This window comes from Orcinus orca, chromosome 13 (genome assembly GCF_937001465.1).
Source record: "Orcinus orca chromosome 13, mOrcOrc1.1, whole genome shotgun sequence".
In the NCBI taxonomy this organism is placed as follows: domain Eukaryota; kingdom Metazoa; phylum Chordata; class Mammalia; order Artiodactyla; family Delphinidae; genus Orcinus; species Orcinus orca.
The window spans coordinates 46,238,955-46,255,479 of record NC_064571.1 but is presented as its reverse complement, the minus strand read 5'-3'; the positions used below and the strand labels follow the sequence as shown (position 1 = coordinate 46,255,479).

Sequence of the window (16,525 nt, the reverse complement as noted above, 5' to 3'; positions counted from 1 at the left end):
AATGCTTTTAAAGTAGGAAATTCAGTGTCTCGGCTGCTGTGTAACAGATCTATGCTCCTTGCTCACAAAGAGCATTATGAGATTTACTGGGGTTTTTTCCCTTAATAAAGCGTGACATCAAAGATCTCACGACCTTTTGTTTTCAACCCCACTCCCTCCTGTGTGGTGGGTGAGTATCCTGAGGAAAGTAGAGATGGTGCCTGGGGGTTCACCCATGTGCAGAGCCGGGGTGCTCCCATGACCCGCATTACCCTCCTTGACATTGTTTTCAAAGAACAGACTTTGTATTGTTGAAGCAAATTTACGGGGAAGCCTTTCCTAGCAGCAGCCCAGGGTGCAAGTGAATGGCCTCGGAATTGTTGATTCTGTAAGCGTTTCTGTTGGTTTTATGCACCATTTCTAAACCTTTGGTGATGGGACCATGAAGCAGTTTGGGTGCAGATTCGTTGTGGCAGCAGCTGGTGTAAGCGTGGCTCCTTGTGGTCACATTAGGAGGAAGGGCACAGCCCCTGAAGACGTTTGCTTCCGGTTCCAGGCTGATCCTGCGTTTGTTTGTGTATCTTTCGCCTGGGCAAACAAAAGCTCTTCCTGGTTAGTGCTGTGATGGGGTAGGAATTAGGACCCTGGTGTGGCCAACTACAGGCAGGCAGTGAGGAGCCAGGCAAATCAGGATGATGAGAGCCAGCAGGAGAAGTGTGTCCAGGAGCCAGACTGGGCTGACTCCTGCCCCAGGCTTCTCAGATCTGTCTGTCAGTGGCTGGCAGGCTCTGTGAAGAGGCTTCCTAGAGTTCAGATCCAAGCAAGACACGTTGGGCCTCAAAATCAAGTCCTGTGAAGTGTTTCTTGGTCTGAATGGAAGGTTTTTTACAGACAGAGGAGGAAAAGGCACAGGTGACTCAGACCTGAAGGGAGCGTTGAGAGGGCATCGTTGCTGCCTTACGCCTATAGTGAGCAAGTTACTTACGCTTTTTGGCATCCCCATAGATAGGCCTGTGAAGGAAAAGGGAGGGATAAAAGAGTAGGGGCTTTGGTTTTTTTAAATAAAAGAACTAAAAGGATTACCGAACAGAGTAGAAGACACTTAATCATGCTTAACACGGTATAGCTGGCACGGCTCTTTGAAGGAGAAAGAAGGTTGTGACTTAGCCTGGTTAGGGCAGAATTTTAAACAAGCCTTTGGGGGAATAGCTGGTTAAGGGTGCCAAGCAGTTTGAAAGCTGGCTCGGAGCACTTTTGTACTCCTGGATTTAATGTTAGATACATAGTCGGGAGCAAGGCTCCGGTACAGTGTCCGTACGGTGGAGATACCTGCTGTGACGGGTCAGAGTTGTAAAGTGAACGTTTGGTTGTCTGTTGACGTGGAAACGTGGAGTGTGTGTAGTACGACATGATGGCTCTTTCCGGGCAGAAGAAAGGCTGATGTCACTGTGATTACAGTCTCTGAAACCTTCCTATTTTTTTTTCTTTCCTAGCTGTCTCTCTGGATCAATGAAAAGATGCTCACAGCCCAAGACATGTCTTATGATGAAGCCAGAAATCTGCACAGTAAATGGTTAAAACATCAAGCCTTTATGGCAGAACTCGCATCCAACAAAGAATGGCTTGACAAAATTGAGAAGGTGAGTTAAGATGTTTGATGGGGCTCCGTCGGTGTGGCCGTGGTGAGTAAACGAACTGGGTGGAAATGAGCTCCTTTGTATTTAGCACGTTTTCCAGCATATTTGAGTCATATCTGACCACATACAGAAGTGTCACAGCCGGGAGCAGTCCCGTGTCTCATCTGCTGCCCCTGATGGACCGCAAGCCCCTGGGGCGGCGTCCTCACTCTGTTGATCATGTTATGTGTGCTGGACTGTGATAGAGACTGAGCGGATCCATGGAACTTAGAAATATTATGTATTTTAAATAATCGAAAATGTGTTGCTTTGGCACAGGGAGGTTCTCTGCAGCACAACAGAACATGAATGTGACATTCCCCACCCACCCTTCTCTTCCTTCACACTCTATATTGTTTCAAACTCTTAACGGTTAAAATAATGTATTACGGTCTCTTGGGGGTGATGTGGAGGGGATGGAGTTTTAGGTTATTGGCCTCAAGTGTCCCTAAGCCCCAGCAATCACTTGGTGCTCCACGCCTGTGAAAACCACAGTAGGCCAGGCCATTGTCAATTTTGTTGAGCAGTTAACTCTATGTGGAAAGGCTGCGCGTGCGTGCGTACGTACGTGTGTGTGTGTTGAATGAATAAGAAACTCACAGATCAAATATCTCAGGTTTGTTTTTCACAGTGGCACCTATTCTCCTGCAAACTGCATGTATGTGTGTTTTCCAGGAAGGAATGCAGCTCATTTCAGAAAAGCCAGAGACGGAAGCCGTGGTGAAGGAGAAACTCACAGGTTTACATAAAATGTGGGAAGTCCTTGAGTCTACCACGCAGACCAAGGCCCAGCGGCTCTTCGACGCGAACAGAGCTGAACTCTTCACCCAGAGCTGTGCAGATCTGGACAAATGGCTGCACGGCCTGGAGAGTCAGATTCAATCTGACGACTATGGCAAAGACCTCACCAGTGTCAACATCCTGCTGAAAAAGCAACAGGCAAGTGGCTGTTTCCCTGCCGTGGTCCTGATAGTCTTAACTCGCCCACCGTGTTCTCAGACATCCCCTTGGTGTGTGAAGGGATTTTAACCCAGCACAGCGGGCTCTGACAGCATCGTGGGACATTTCCAGAATCACCTGGAAAGACACAGTAGCAGTGCTGGGTGTCCATGCATGGAAATATTCTTTCATTATCATCTTGGTTGATGGATAGTATCACCACTTAACAGTTGAGTAAATATTCATTTCATTTAGTCTGCAGTTTACATGAAGGAAGGTCATTGTGTTTGCATACTTGGCTGTATAACGTCTAGGTATGTGATAGTTACCTGAGTTGTTCAGGGCACTTGATAAATAATAAAAGAAATTTGGGTTTTTTTGCGTCACAGTAAAGCCCATCTAAGGGCCAATGAATTTACTCTGAATCGAGGAGGAAGCAGCTCTGGTGAGGTTGAGCAAGCAGGTTGGTGGCAGAACCTGGCAGGAGCTCCCTGGGCCAGGTTTGCAGTGTGTGGCCGAGTCCTCCCCTACCTAAGAAAAGAGTCGGTTTATTCTCAGATGCCAGCCCTTGTCTCTAAGCCGGCAGTGTGTGGGCTTCCCGGGGTGGTCTTTCCTGAGTGAGAGACCTCTGCTTCTGCTTTTGCCCGTTTTCCTCATGTAAATACACAGTTAGGATGTTTTTAGCCATTATCCAGTGTTTTAAAAAAGAATAATCAGCTTTCTGACTGAAGAAATCAAGAGGAGATGGTAACATTGGCCGTCCTTCTGGCCTAAAAGAACTGGAAGCAGAAGACCTGACTCCTTCCTGGGGGTTCAGCTGGTTTCCAACGTCGTTATGGCTTCTGAACAGGCAGATGAAGGCTGTCCTTTCCTTTCCTCATAATTAATTCTTGTTTCCCCTGTCATTTGCCTCCTAAGTTCCTGGGTAAACTTGACAGTTGCTCCCAAGTTGAAAAAAAATCTTTCTAGGGATTTTTTTTTGAAAGATCAGCTGACGAAGTGGAGCGCTAATTGCTGGTTCGCTGGCCGTGCGGAACCATTTCTTGGGCTCTCCCCTGTATCAGTGAATATTCTTGGGTCTTCCGTTGTGGCCAGTGCCACAGGGGAACATTTTACAGCACCCTCCGTGTGTCCCTCGTCTCGGGTGTGAAGGTGGGTCTGTCTTCGCCCTCAGATGCTGGAGAATCAGATGGAGGTGCGGAAGAAGGAGATCGAAGAGCTCCAGAGCCAGGCGCAGGCCCTGAGCCAGGAGGGGAAGAGCACGGACGAGGTGGACAGCAAGCGCCTCACCGTGCAGACCAAGTTCATGGCGCTGCTGGAGCCCCTGAATGAGAGGAAGCAGAACCTGCTGGCCTCCAGAGAGATCCATCAGTTCAACAGGGACGTGGAGGACGAGATCGTGAGTACCTCCCTGCCTGGCCAGCCTGGTGCCCGTGTTCTCACTGCTGGGCCCGACCCACCTTGGTCACGTCAGTGGGCTGAGCCATCCCAGCCCTGCTCTGTGTATCCACACAAAATGTAACTCTGTTTTTCTGTCGGGTTTTCTAAGCATAACTCAAGGGTTTAATGCCCCTCGAACCGTAGTTTTAAAAACAAATAATGAGGACTCACGGGGAGTCCAGTATTGAGGATGAAGTAAGGTCTGGAAGACTGGCCCGTGCCCTGCATCAGAGAAGAAGGGCAGACTCCCCAGGCCGCCCTTCCCAGTGGGATTCTTTTTCTTTTTCTAAATTGTATTAAAGTATAGTTGATTTATAATGTTGTGTTAATTTCCGCTGTACAGCAGAGTGACTCAGTTATACGTGTCTATGTCCTTTTTCATATTCTTTTCCATTACGGTGTATCACAGGATATTGAATATGGTTCACTGTGCTGTACAGCAGGCCCTTGTCGTTTATCCCCCAGTGGGGTTGAACACACTTCCTCTCTCACGCTGGCCTCCCTGCTCTCCCCTCCTGCCCTCGTTTGCATCCAATATTTGTTCTCTTTGAGTGGCCCTGACCACCTATTTACACTTCCTTCCAGTTGTGGGTTGGAGAGAGGATGCCTTTGGCAACTTCCACGGATCACGGCCACAACCTCCAGACCGTGCAGCTGTTAATAAAGAAAAATCAGGTAAGCGTGTCTGCTGGGGGGCTGGCTCCTCCCGCCAAATCGGCGCCACGCGGCAGGGCGGTGAGCGGGGCAGCCCTGAGGGCTGGCGGCTTCCCCTCGGCCCCCGAGGCGCGGCGCAAGCAGCGAGCTGCCGCGGCTTAGCGAGCCTCCGGCGTGTATGCCCGGCTCCCACAGACCCTGCAGAAGGAGATCCAGGGCCACCAGCCCCGCATCGACGACATCTTTGAGAGGAGCCAGAACATCGTCACGGACAGCAGCCTCAACGCCGAGGCCATCCGGCAGAGGCTGGCCGACCTGAAGCAGCTGTGGGGCCTCCTCATCGAGGAGACGGAGAAGCGGCACCGGCGGCTGGAGGAGGCGCACAAGGCCCAGCAGTACTACTTCGACGCGGCCGAGGCCGAGGCGTGGATGAGCGAGCAGGAGCTGTACATGATGTCCGAGGAGAAGGCCAAGGTGAGGCAGGGAGGCCGAGCCCCCTACCCCCACCCCTGCCGCTGGAGAGCCTCAGACACAGAGCCTGAGCTTGTGCACCGCTGGGGGCGACGTCCTTGTGAAACGTTTCCTTGTCGCCTTGGTCGTGGGGGCAGCGTGGTGCATACCGGTGGCTGGAACCTGGCTCTTTGCCCCTCGACGCAGAGTTTTCTTGTCTGAATACCGGTATTGTCGTTAAGACCGGATTCGCCATGCCCTCCGCTTTTTTAAATAGAAATTTGCCGAAGTCTGCCTTTTACGGTATATACTAGATGCTTTTGTTTTGAGACAGTCTGGCAGCATTTGAAAGTATTCTCACCAGGATGCTGTTATCTACATCTGCTAGACCGTGGAGAGGTTTTCAGCCAGCCAGGACACGCTTGGTTTGCCTGGGCTTTACCTCATACTCCAGCGGGTGCTCGTCACCCTGCGTCATCCTCATGTCCGTCTTTCAGAGGCTCCCACAGTCCAGTCCACATTGAAGCTCGTGGAGCGCTCCGTATTCCAGCGCCCATATCACACCTGTGGCTTTTTTTTCTTTCTGCCAAGTCTTCCTCCGGCCACACCACCTCTTCCGGGGGGTTTTGGGTCAAGGGGCGGGGGGATGGCTGTGGTTGTGACGTCCCCCTCTCTAAGCAGGATGAGCAGAGCGCCGTCTCCATGTTGAAGAAGCACCAGATTCTGGAACAAGCCGTGGAGGACTACGCGGAGACGGTGCATCAGCTCTCCAAGACCAGCCGGGCCCTGGTGGCTGACAGCCATCCCGAAAGGTGAGTGCCATTCCGTGAAGATGAGACTGGTTTGTCAGTTCCTCCCCAGTCAGGGCCTCTTGTTCGAGTAACTGGTAATGTAGATCTTTGGGAAGCATTTTTAAAACAGACCCAAGTAGGCCTGTGCTGAACAGGAAGGGTGAACGGTTGCATTACAGGAGCTCACTCTTGCGGGCTGATTATCTCCTGCTGGCCAAGCCCTATTGAGAGAAGATTATTGGTGTCGTGCGTCAGAAGTACCGATTGACTTGCATGGATATACAGGTGATAAAAGCACCTACCCTTGGGTTTAAAAAGTCACCCAGTTTAGGAAGGTAATTACTAGTTTTAATAGAACAATGGATAAGGATAATTGGGCCTGTACCGAGAAGAAAATGATGCCGCCTCTGAACTCTTATACATTGAGTCCTGAGAATGTCTCGGGAATAAGAAAAAGGAGTGTGTGTGGTACTCCTGCACTGTTACATACCAGGCTCACACACTCACTTCAGTGGCAGTCATTTTTGGCTTTCTCTGGAACTGCCTGTTACGGCTCAGACAGACAAGAATCGGCTTTGTGCATTAACTGAGGCCAGTTGGAGATGAGGTCAGTGGCTGGGTTGGTACAGGGGGTCCTTCAGGGGTCCGTGATCAGGACTCCCAGGAAAGTGGCCTTCCTCGTCTCCCAAGGACAGGCATCAAGAAGTCCTTGTCTGACTGCTTTCATGCTGGAAGACTGTCATTCTGGGAGAAGCTGGAGGGAGGGGGTGGATGCTGCACCCCCAGGACCCAGGAAAGGGGAGCCGCAGGGCCCGCCCTCCTGGCAGGGAAGAGCATGCAGCCCAGAGAAGGTCAAGGTGTGCACAGACGGGGATGTTATCTGTCCCTTCGACAGCATGGCACCTGAGAACGGATCCTGGGTTGACTTCCAATGTCAGAGGAAGTCCTGAGCAGTGCAGTGTTTTGATTTCTCTCCCCTCCCTCCGTCATCACGGCCAGGATGGCCTTTGTCCTCAATCACTGTGTTTTGTTACACGTTGGCTCTTCATTACTTGAGGTCAAAGTTCAGAGTTTTATTTTTTAGGCTAAATAGGTTAACTTGAGGTTTCCTTTGAGAAATGTTGTAAAACGTGATCTCCTGGCATTTCCCCTCGTTTACTGGCTCCCTGAAGAACATGTCCCCCTCGTCTCGCCCCCCCCCCCTCCCCACAGTGAGCGCATCAGCATGCGGCAGTCCAAGGTGGACAAGCTGTATGCGGGCCTCAAGGACCTGGCCGAGGAGAGGAGGGGCAAGCTGGACGAGAGGCACCGGCTGTTCCAGCTCAACCGGGAGGTCGACGACCTGGAGCAGTGGATCGCCGAGAGGGAGGTGGTCGCAGGGTCACACGAGCTGGGGCAGGACTACGAGCACGTCACGGCAAGTACCGCGGGCAGGGCCCGGGCGGCCGCGCGGCGCACGCGGGCTGCGGAAGGCCCCTTGCGCGCCTCTCTGCGAGCAGAGAACGCACCCCAGACTCGAGCCAAAGATGGCGGGGTTTCGTTTCAGCTTGACACTTTGGCCACCGGGTGACTTGGGGGTTGTTGAACTTCTCTGCTGCACCCTGTCCTCCTCTGGTCAGAGGAGATGGAGCCCGGGCCTTACTCGGCGGCAGTGAGCAAGGAGGAAGCCTGATTGATAAAGAGGCTTTGGAGCTGAGATCTGTTAAGTCAGGCATTTCTCTCCAAAGGACATTCGTGTGATCAAGAAATAAAGTGTTCACAGTAGTCTCACTGATTTCTTGGTGCGCATCCCTGTTTCAGATGCTACAAGAACGATTCCGGGAATTCGCCCGGGACACAGGGAACATTGGGCAGGAGCGCGTGGACACGGTCAATCACATGGCAGATGAACTCATCAACTCTGGACACTCGGATGCCGCCACCATCGCCGAGTGGAAGGACGGGCTCAACGAAGCCTGGGCTGACCTCCTGGAGCTCATCGACACGAGGACGCAGATCCTCGCTGCCTCCTATGAACTGCACAAGTTTTACCATGATGCCAAGGAGATCTTTGGGCGCATCCAGGACAAGCACAAGAAACTCCCCGAGGAGCTCGGGAGAGATCAGAACACAGTGGAGACCTTACAGAGAATGCACACCACGTTTGAGCACGACATCCAGGCTCTGGGCACTCAGGTGGGTGAGGCGCTGCCCAGCGGTGGTGGGAGGGCTTCTTTCCGTAGTGTCTCTGTGCCTCTCGGAGCACCTCTCTCCATTCCTTGGCTCCGCAAAACATGCCTCAGAGAATTGCCCAAATCAAACGGACATGCGTGTGCACACACGTGTATCACACACACTGTTGTAACGCTCCATCTGGGAGAACTTACCAATCCGTAACATTCTCAGTGTGCCACATTTTGCAGACACTGTTGGATGAACAGTACTTATGATTAAAATAAACAACCCAGACACGTACGCAGACATTTACAAGTTTTAGGCCTTCTCAACAAGAATTTGAATTACGTTGGCATATCCATCCGGAATAATTTCCAAAATGATACCTCATTATTTTCCATCAACCAGAGTCTGAGTTATGTATCGGAGAAGAGAGAAAACAAGACTCTAACGTTTTACTATGCCCGCTCTTGCCCTCCCCGCTATGAAGTAGTTAACACTAAGGCTTTGTTTAAGAGCTGCCTGGCAAAGTGATAACAATATAACAGTAACGATCTGTAGTATAATCACTCTCTAATTCACACTCTCATTCCTGCACAGTTTACTGCTTAGTCTTATGCCTGTTAGATGAAAAATAAATTGTATCTGTCTTTTCCCTTAAATTTCAAGATCTTAGAGAAGAAGTCCGTTTTCTTAAACGTATCAGCCCTCAGGATATCAGGAGGTTTGTTTTTACCTTTTAGAAGCACGTCAGTGATCTACTGCAGGGGTTGGCAGACTTCTTCTGTAGAAGCCCAGACAGTACAGAGTTTTGGTGTTGTGGGACATACAGTCCGTTACAACTACTCATCTCCGCCATCGTAGCATGAAGCAGCCATGGACAATCCGAAAGCGAAGGGCGTGGCTGTGTGCCAGCAAAGCTTTATAAAAACAGGGAGCCCAGGTTTGCCGTGGGCCCGCCCCGATCTAGTGTGCCAGCCTTCTTTGGTGTGCTTTGGGGTTTGTTCTGTGGAAGGACCACCTTTACTGCTGCTGTTTTCCCCTGAATTTGCCCCTTCTAAAAGCAAAGGTAGCGCACAGCTGGGGCTCCATTCACGTTAAGTGGCTTCCCCTTTTCCATCCTTGGAGGTAGAAGGTGTGGAGGGAATATGTAAGAGATTTGTGGAGTGGCTGAGGGTCTGCATCAGGCAGAATTTAAAAGCGCCCCCCATGCATTGTGCGGGTTTCCAGCCTTTCCTCCACGGCTGGCGGATTCTCCATTCCAAAGCTTGTCAGCTTCCTGTTCAGTGGCTCTCACTGCGTGTAAGGTCCGGGAGCACCAGGTGAGCGTGTAAGGATCCTGAACCATGCAATCTGACATGCACGTGCAGTTAGAGCACGGCCACCAGAGAAGGGCCGACCCTGGCTTGAATTGAGCCTGTCACGCTGTATCGCTGCAAGTTTTAATTTCCTTCCTAAGCTTCGGTTCCCTGGTGCTTTAAGGATTGCAGTGTGTATTGTTACAGTTTTTAAAAAGCTTGAGAGAACTTCTGGAATGCCTGGAAGCCTTATTAGCAGCAGGTCTTTCCTCTGCACCTGTAAAATCATTTACTTTTAGAACTTCAGGAGACTCCAGAGATGGTAGAGTTGCTCCTTCATTTTTTGTTTCATTAAATCCCTTCACTTTGTGAGGCTCAGAGAGATGCAGGAGAGCCCACTGAGAGTCCAGGAACGTCCAGGGCAGGAATCTGTTCCGTCAAGCCTGATAGTCTGCACCTCACCATACCCGCTGGGCCAGGCCATTTCAGCCACAAAAGTATGCATGCCCCTCCTGCAGTTAGAGCAGAAGGGAGGGCTCTCGGTGCAGGCTCCAGAAGCCGATGGCGTTTCCTCCTTGGCTGCTTTACTCTTAATGCCAGCCTGACCCGCCGCCATCCTCTATTCAGTGCGGGAACAGTGGACATGAGGGAACCTGATGATGGTCTGCAGTGACTCCTCAAAGCAGTAGTTAATTCTAGCGGGAATTTCTGCTTTCGCTCTCCTCGTCTACCTTGTTTGTTGTTGTGAGAACAAATTAAAAACAGCTAGAGATCCAGGAAACTTTTTTTTTTTTTTAACTTGTTTGGAAAGATTTGGTTAGTCATATAGGAGATAAGCTTTTCAAATAATTTCCTAGGAACTTGCTTATCGTGATTTGAGTTAATACCTGAGCCATATTTAAAGAATGTTTCCAAAAGTCTCTTAGGATACGGAAATCAAATCACCAGGGAAACCAAACCCCATTGATTCTTCTTTGCATCTCTTGCAGAAATCTGTTTTCCTTACCTACCACCACCTAGAGCCTTTTGAGTGATCGGGGTCGGTACACCTCCCCGCAAGCCCCAGTGTCCATCCCCCCCACCGTGATGTTTCTCCACATAACTCCCCTCACGGACATCTGAAGGCTGCTATCATTCAGGATGTCTATTGTCTTCAGACTTTGATCAGTAAATGAAGATTGAGTGTGCGCTCCCCATACACGTATATTTTAAATTAGATGTTGTGCACGAGTATGGCATTACTAATACGTACTTTATATAAAACATAAGAGATGGAAATTTTTGAATACAAAATAAGCCACGGTTATTAGTTTCTCTTGTAAAGGTGTATCTGCCCTCCACCACCACCCTCGCCCCCAACAAAAGGGTGAAAGCCTTTTCTTGTTTTTTTCCCTCTTTTTACACAGAAAGTATTGATATTATGTACACTCTCTGTGCTTTGCCTTCTCTACATAGCCGTCATCTTGGCGTACTTCTCATATGAGTACACAGAGCCCTTCCGCATTCTTTTTCATGACTGCATGGGAGCCTCCTGTATGACTGTGCCATTGTAATTTAACCAGTCCCTCCTGGACGAACAGATACTTTTATTTTCAGTCTTTTGCACTTACAGACATTGGTGCAATAAATGACCTTATGTGTATTTCATTTCCTAAAAGTGCAAGCGTATATGTAGGATAAATTCCCCAAAGTGGAATCATGAAATCAAAAGGCACACGCATTTATAAGTTTGGTGGGTACTGCCTGCACCTTTCTGCAGGAGCTGTAACCTTTTGTCCCATCAGCAGTGAATCAGCTCACTGACATATATACATCATCAAGCTTGAATTTTTGCCAACTAGGAGATGACAAATTACAGTATCTCCACGTAGCATATTTTCATAAGGCTCACGGGCATTTCTTGCTCTCCAGAGTTTTTATTGAAGTGTTTGGCTGGTTAAGATTTTCCCTTCTTTGGCATCAGCATTTTCAACTGCATTAAATGCTGCTTTTTGTTTTTCACGTTGGAAAGTGCCGTTGTGGGAGCTCTTACCGGTGATGCGTACATTGTTTTCAGCAGCAGCATCACGTAGCTAATGGAAAAGGTGTTTCCACAGGAGTTCCTGATGGCAGTCTCTCATTCCTGATTTTACAGAGACTCCGTCGGTACCATGCAGGAGCAGATTAGGTGTTTATCCTTTACTGTATCTGGGTGCATACCGTGTGTTTCTGTGCCGTCTTCACATCCTGGGCCACCTCCGGGGACCTTTCCCGACCAGGGCTCCCATCAGCGCGAAGGCAGAATAGTGTGCAGAGGGGGAGTGGGAGGCCGGGTGGTGGCGCAGAGGCCCAGCTCCGACCCGTCTCGTCTCCTGGCGGCTTCACAGGTGAGACAGCTGCAGGAGGATGCAGCCCGCCTCCAGGCCGCCTATGCGGGCGACAAGGCCGAGGACATCCAGAAGCGGGAGAACGAGGTCCTGGAAGCCTGGAAGGCCCTGCTGGACGCCTGCGAGGGCCGCAGGGTGCGGCTGGTGGACACGGGGGACAAGTTCCGCTTCTTCAGCATGGTGCGCGACCTCATGCTGTGGATGGAGGATGTCATCCGGCAGATCGAAGCCCAGGAGAAGCCACGGTAATGCTGCCGGCCTCCCGGCTGGGCCCTGCCCCAGAGCTTTGAGGCCAGAGCGGGGGCGGGGAGGGGTTTTGGGGGGAGCCACTTGTCTCCTGCACACGGTTGTCAGGGAACGAGGGGCCCGGTGTAGTCGAGCCCTGTGGAGCCCTCGCCATTTCTCCCCGACCCTGTCCCCCTGGGTCCGCGCTCACCCAGGCCCTCCTGCTCTCATCTGTGGGCCTCGTGCCTCAAAGCAGCCGCATACCTGGGACCGGACTAGCTCTACCTCACCGCTGGAATGAGATGGCTTTTCTGAGTTCTTTTTCTATGTCTGTCAGATCAAAACCCACTCTATCCCTTTTCAGACATATTACCAAAGGTGCCTCTTACACTCAGCATCTGCTTTAATGGTGTCTCGGGATTCGTTTTTAGTATTTGTTCTGTGTCTTCTCTTTGGCCACGTTTCATGCAGAGCGGTGAAGAGGAGCTCGTGGGTGTACAAGCAGGCACATAGACAGCCTCCTGTTCACCCCTGCCGGCTCCAGCCCTCACCGTACCTGAGAGATGGGCTGTGCTCCAAAAGAAGAAATACGGTTGTTACATACATGAAGCAGTTGTGTTTCCTTAGGTCAGGACTCTCCAGTCAGTCGGTTTTGATGGATGAGACGTTCTCACGGCTCTGCCAGTCGCTGATTGCTTGGCTGGTTCCTGCTCTGTGTGTCTTCATGTCTAAATAAGGAGACAGTATTTGCTGCTCTTTAAAACACACATGTCCTGAACCTTCGGCAGCTAACTCACTGGGGTACAACTGGGGACGCCTGTGACTGCCTCTGTACCTTCTTGAAGAGCCTGAGGTGCATTTCAGAGTAAAAGGTTGAACAGAGATCCAGTGGTTTTTCTAGTCTCCACCTAGAAAAATTGTTTCAGCGCACACACAAAAATAAAAGTAGCCTTATTCTCAGTGTTAGGTTGTGAAGCTGTGCCTGAGTTACACCATCGCTGTGCTGCAGCTCAGTGACCCAGCCTGCGCCCAGACTGTGAATCAGATACTGTGCCGCCAGTTTCCTTCAAATTAATTACGTGTTTTGAAACCTACACATTTGTTTGAAAGGCTTGGTCTCCTAAAGGAAGTATTATTTGTGTAATTTTAGGGATGTGTCCTCTGTTGAACTATTAATGAATAATCATCAAGGTATCAAAGCAGAAATCGATGCTCGTAATGACAGTTTCACGACCTGCATTGAACTTGGGAAATCGCTGCTGGCGAGGAAGCACTACGCATCAGAGGAGGTAGGATGCCGCTTATGCTTTGGGGCCCCTGTGGTGAGCGCAGCTGGTGTTCAGATGTAAAGTGACTCACTCTTGTGAGCGTGTGTGTATGTGTGGGGGGGCATATATAGACACACACACAGAGAAATCTATGCTTACATTCACACACACGTACGCACACACTTACCTGTGTTTCAGAACTCCTTGCTTCTTTCCTGTATGTGTAGAATGAGACAGGCAAGTCTCTAGGTATAGAGCCAATCAATCCATGGCACCGAAGACAATTTTTGAGGGCCTCTGGTCAAGGGTTCGTCCTTTCTCACCTCCTCCATCAGTTCTAGAAGGTGTCACCCCTTCTCTGTCACCTGTGCCCTAGATCTGTTTGCTCTTTAGTGGGTGGTTGCTAAGTCGAGTTGGGATGCTGGTGACACAGAGGGGAGTGGTTATCAGTGTGAGGCCTCCGAGAGCTCAGGGCTTTGCCCCTCTCGCCGGCCCCCGCTCTTAACTTGAGTGTGTTCGCCACAGGGAGCCCCGGAGTCTGGAGGGGGCTCAGTGCATTGTTGGCCTCCTCACGACAGAGCAGCTTTGGGTGGAGCCCGGCCTTCCTCCCAGCCCCTTCTGGAAGGAACGTCGCCATGCTTTTCTCTCCTCTCCCAGTACGCAGATAAACCGAGCAGTCCTTAGAGCTTTCCTGCCTTAGTGGTGGTCTCTAACATAAAAAGTGTTTTTCTTGGGCTTCCCTGGTGGCGCAGCGGTTGAGAGTCCACCTGCCGATGCAGCGGACACGGGTTCGTGCCCCGGTCCGGGAGGGTCCCACATGCTGCGGAGCGGCTGGGCCCGTGAGCCGTGGGCGCTGGGCCTGCACGTCCGGAGCCTGTGCTCCGCGGCGGGAGAGGCCACAACAGTGAGAGGCCCGCGTACCGCAATGTGGCCCATCAAGGGTCAGACTAGGAGGATGTGATCTACTCTATTAAGATGTCCTTGGGGTCCTCTCTTCTCACAGATCAAGGAGAAGTTACTGCAGTTGACGGAAAAGAGGAAAGAAATGATTGACAAGTGGGAAGACCGATGGGAATGGTTAAGACTGAGTAAGGATGTACCTAATCTCTCTGTTCTTTTTGGGTCCCCACTGAAAGCAAGCCAGTTTATTTACCTGCTTTAATTGACTTGATATGATGTTATCCCTTAATGATTTTTGGAGTCTTTCTGAATGCTGCTTTTTTAATATCCTGTTTCACCATTTCATGCTAATAAGTATTTTTAAGTAGTTCCCTGTGACATAGTCATTATCTTTCATCTCATGATTGGCCTCAGTGTTGTGAGTGGGGTCTGAGTGTGTAGGAACAGTATGGGGACGACAGGATGTGGCATCCCTCTGGGAGAGTGCAGACAGGAGCCCCTTCTCCGCCAGTTATCTTTAAGGAGAATTGTTACTGTGGAGTCAAGAAGATGGGAAGTTGGCTTGTTAGGTCTTATGAAAGCTTACAACCATAAAGATTTTGCAGTGAACCGGGCATTATTCTAAGTGTTTTATATGTTTTTCTTTATTGACTTCCCACAATAACCCTCTGAGGTAGAGCCTATTTTTAATCTCATTTTATAAAGGAATATGTGAGCTAACACAGAGTCCATAATATACAGTATCAGGAAGAGCATTTATGATTGGTATGAACTGCAGGGGTAGCCCAACTGAAGCATTATTTACCGTACTTTGCCATTCTGTGTTTGGGGCTCCGGGCTCTGTCCTTATATTATATTATAACCTTATTCTCAGGCACCAGGAGTGCTTTCTAGAAGCAGAATCCAAGGGGCCTTTTCTGAACGGTGTATAAGAGACCTAGTGGAGGCATCTCAATTCTTCTGAAAAAGAAATCCCACTTTTGATCATCCTTTGGATGAGGGTTTGGTCTGTAAATTTTGCCAGCCCCCAGGGCAGGTTCAGTTCAGTTCAGTTCAGCGAAACCCAGATTACACTCCCCTGTGAGCTAGGCACCAGGTTGCATGCTGGGCATTCCTGATGAGGTGACAAGTTTCTCGAGCAGCGGGGGCATCTCCTTGTGCCGTGTTGGAGGCCACCAGGGTGACACCAGTGCTGCCCGCAGTCGTCTTCTTACCTGAATGACCCCATCCTTTGCTGCTTAAGGTATAATGAAAATGCCAGCCACAGCGCAGGCAGAGCTGAGGTCTGGCCTGCCTTCTCACAGCTGCAGTGGGTGGAGGTCATGCTGCGTTTCCTCACGTGTGGAGGAACAGAATGAATAAAGCAGAAGCCTTAGCCCATACTGTCCCTACTTTCCCTACTGCTTCCAGATCCTTCCCTGCCTCTCAACCCCCCGAAGTAAAACATGGCACTGCCACCCCAGAGAGGGTGATTGGTGAGTGGCTGTCCCATCAGAGTAACCTGGTTATATGTAGATTGTGAATTCTTCAGGGCTCTGGGGCTTACCTCACTGAAGTAGGGCTGAGTGAGCAGAGCATACCTCCTGGCCCTGCATGGCCATATAGTAGCCACGGCCCACATGGGGCTCTTCAGAACTTGCAACATGGCTGGTCGAAATTAAGATGTGCTCCAACTATAAAACACGTGTCAGGTTTCAAAGACAGGAGAAAAAAAAAGATGTAACACAACTCAGTTAATTTTTATACTGATTAGGTGTTGAAATAACAGCTATATCAGGTTGTCTAAATTATGCATTTGAAATCAGCTTCACCTGTTTTGAATGTGGCTGCTGGGAAGGTTACAGCTGTACACGTGAGGCTCACATGACGTTTATGGGCACAGCGCAGATCTAGACTAGACTGTAAGCTGGTTGTGCCGGCAGCTGCCAGCAGAGGGCAGCACCTCCCTGAGCTCCCGAGTCACCCTGCCCCCACACTCACTCTTGGCTCCCTGTGCAGTCTTGGAGGTCCATCAGTTCTCAAGGGACGCCAGTGTGGCCGAGGCCTGGCTGCTCGGACAGGAGCCCTACCTGTCCAGCCGAGAAATAGGCCAGAGCGTGGACGAGGTGGAGAAGCTCATCAAGCGCCACGAGGCTTTTGAAAAGTCTGCAGCGACCTGGGACGAGAGGTTCTCCGCCCTGGAAAGGCTGACGACAGTAAGTGGGCCCTAGGAGCCGGGGTGCTCTGCCTTGGTTCCCGTGGGCAGCCTCTCCTTCCTGCTCACCTCCTAGGCTAGGGAGCTCAGGCCATCGCTCTGATTTTAAAAGCAGTAAGGATCTTCCTGGAGTTGGTGTTTCTCTTGGTACAGAACGTGGGGAGATGGTCCGGGGCTCCTGCCCCCTCAAC

The 16,525-nt window shown here is 50.5% G+C and overlaps 1 protein-coding gene across 4 annotated transcripts in view; it reads left to right on the top strand.

Annotated features, from left to right (window-relative positions):
- Window positions 1-16,525, top strand: part of SPTBN1 (spectrin beta, non-erythrocytic 1) — a 193,690-nt gene that overhangs the window by 165,475 nt on the left and 11,690 nt on the right. For all 4 annotated transcript variants that reach the window (XM_004284364.4, XM_049695929.1, XM_033414186.2 and 1 more), the window contains 12 exons: window positions 1,473-1,619; window positions 2,331-2,594; window positions 3,769-3,993; window positions 4,620-4,709; window positions 4,884-5,162; window positions 5,820-5,950; window positions 7,142-7,346; window positions 7,730-8,104; window positions 11,748-11,992; window positions 13,123-13,261; window positions 14,244-14,328; window positions 16,139-16,335. In XM_004284364.4, the coding sequence (XP_004284412.1) occupies window positions 1,473-1,619; window positions 2,331-2,594; window positions 3,769-3,993; window positions 4,620-4,709; window positions 4,884-5,162; window positions 5,820-5,950; window positions 7,142-7,346; window positions 7,730-8,104; window positions 11,748-11,992; window positions 13,123-13,261; window positions 14,244-14,328; window positions 16,139-16,335 (2,382 nt within the window). The remainder of the gene's footprint in view (window positions 1-1,472; window positions 1,620-2,330; window positions 2,595-3,768; window positions 3,994-4,619; window positions 4,710-4,883; window positions 5,163-5,819; window positions 5,951-7,141; window positions 7,347-7,729; window positions 8,105-11,747; window positions 11,993-13,122; window positions 13,262-14,243; window positions 14,329-16,138; window positions 16,336-16,525) is intronic.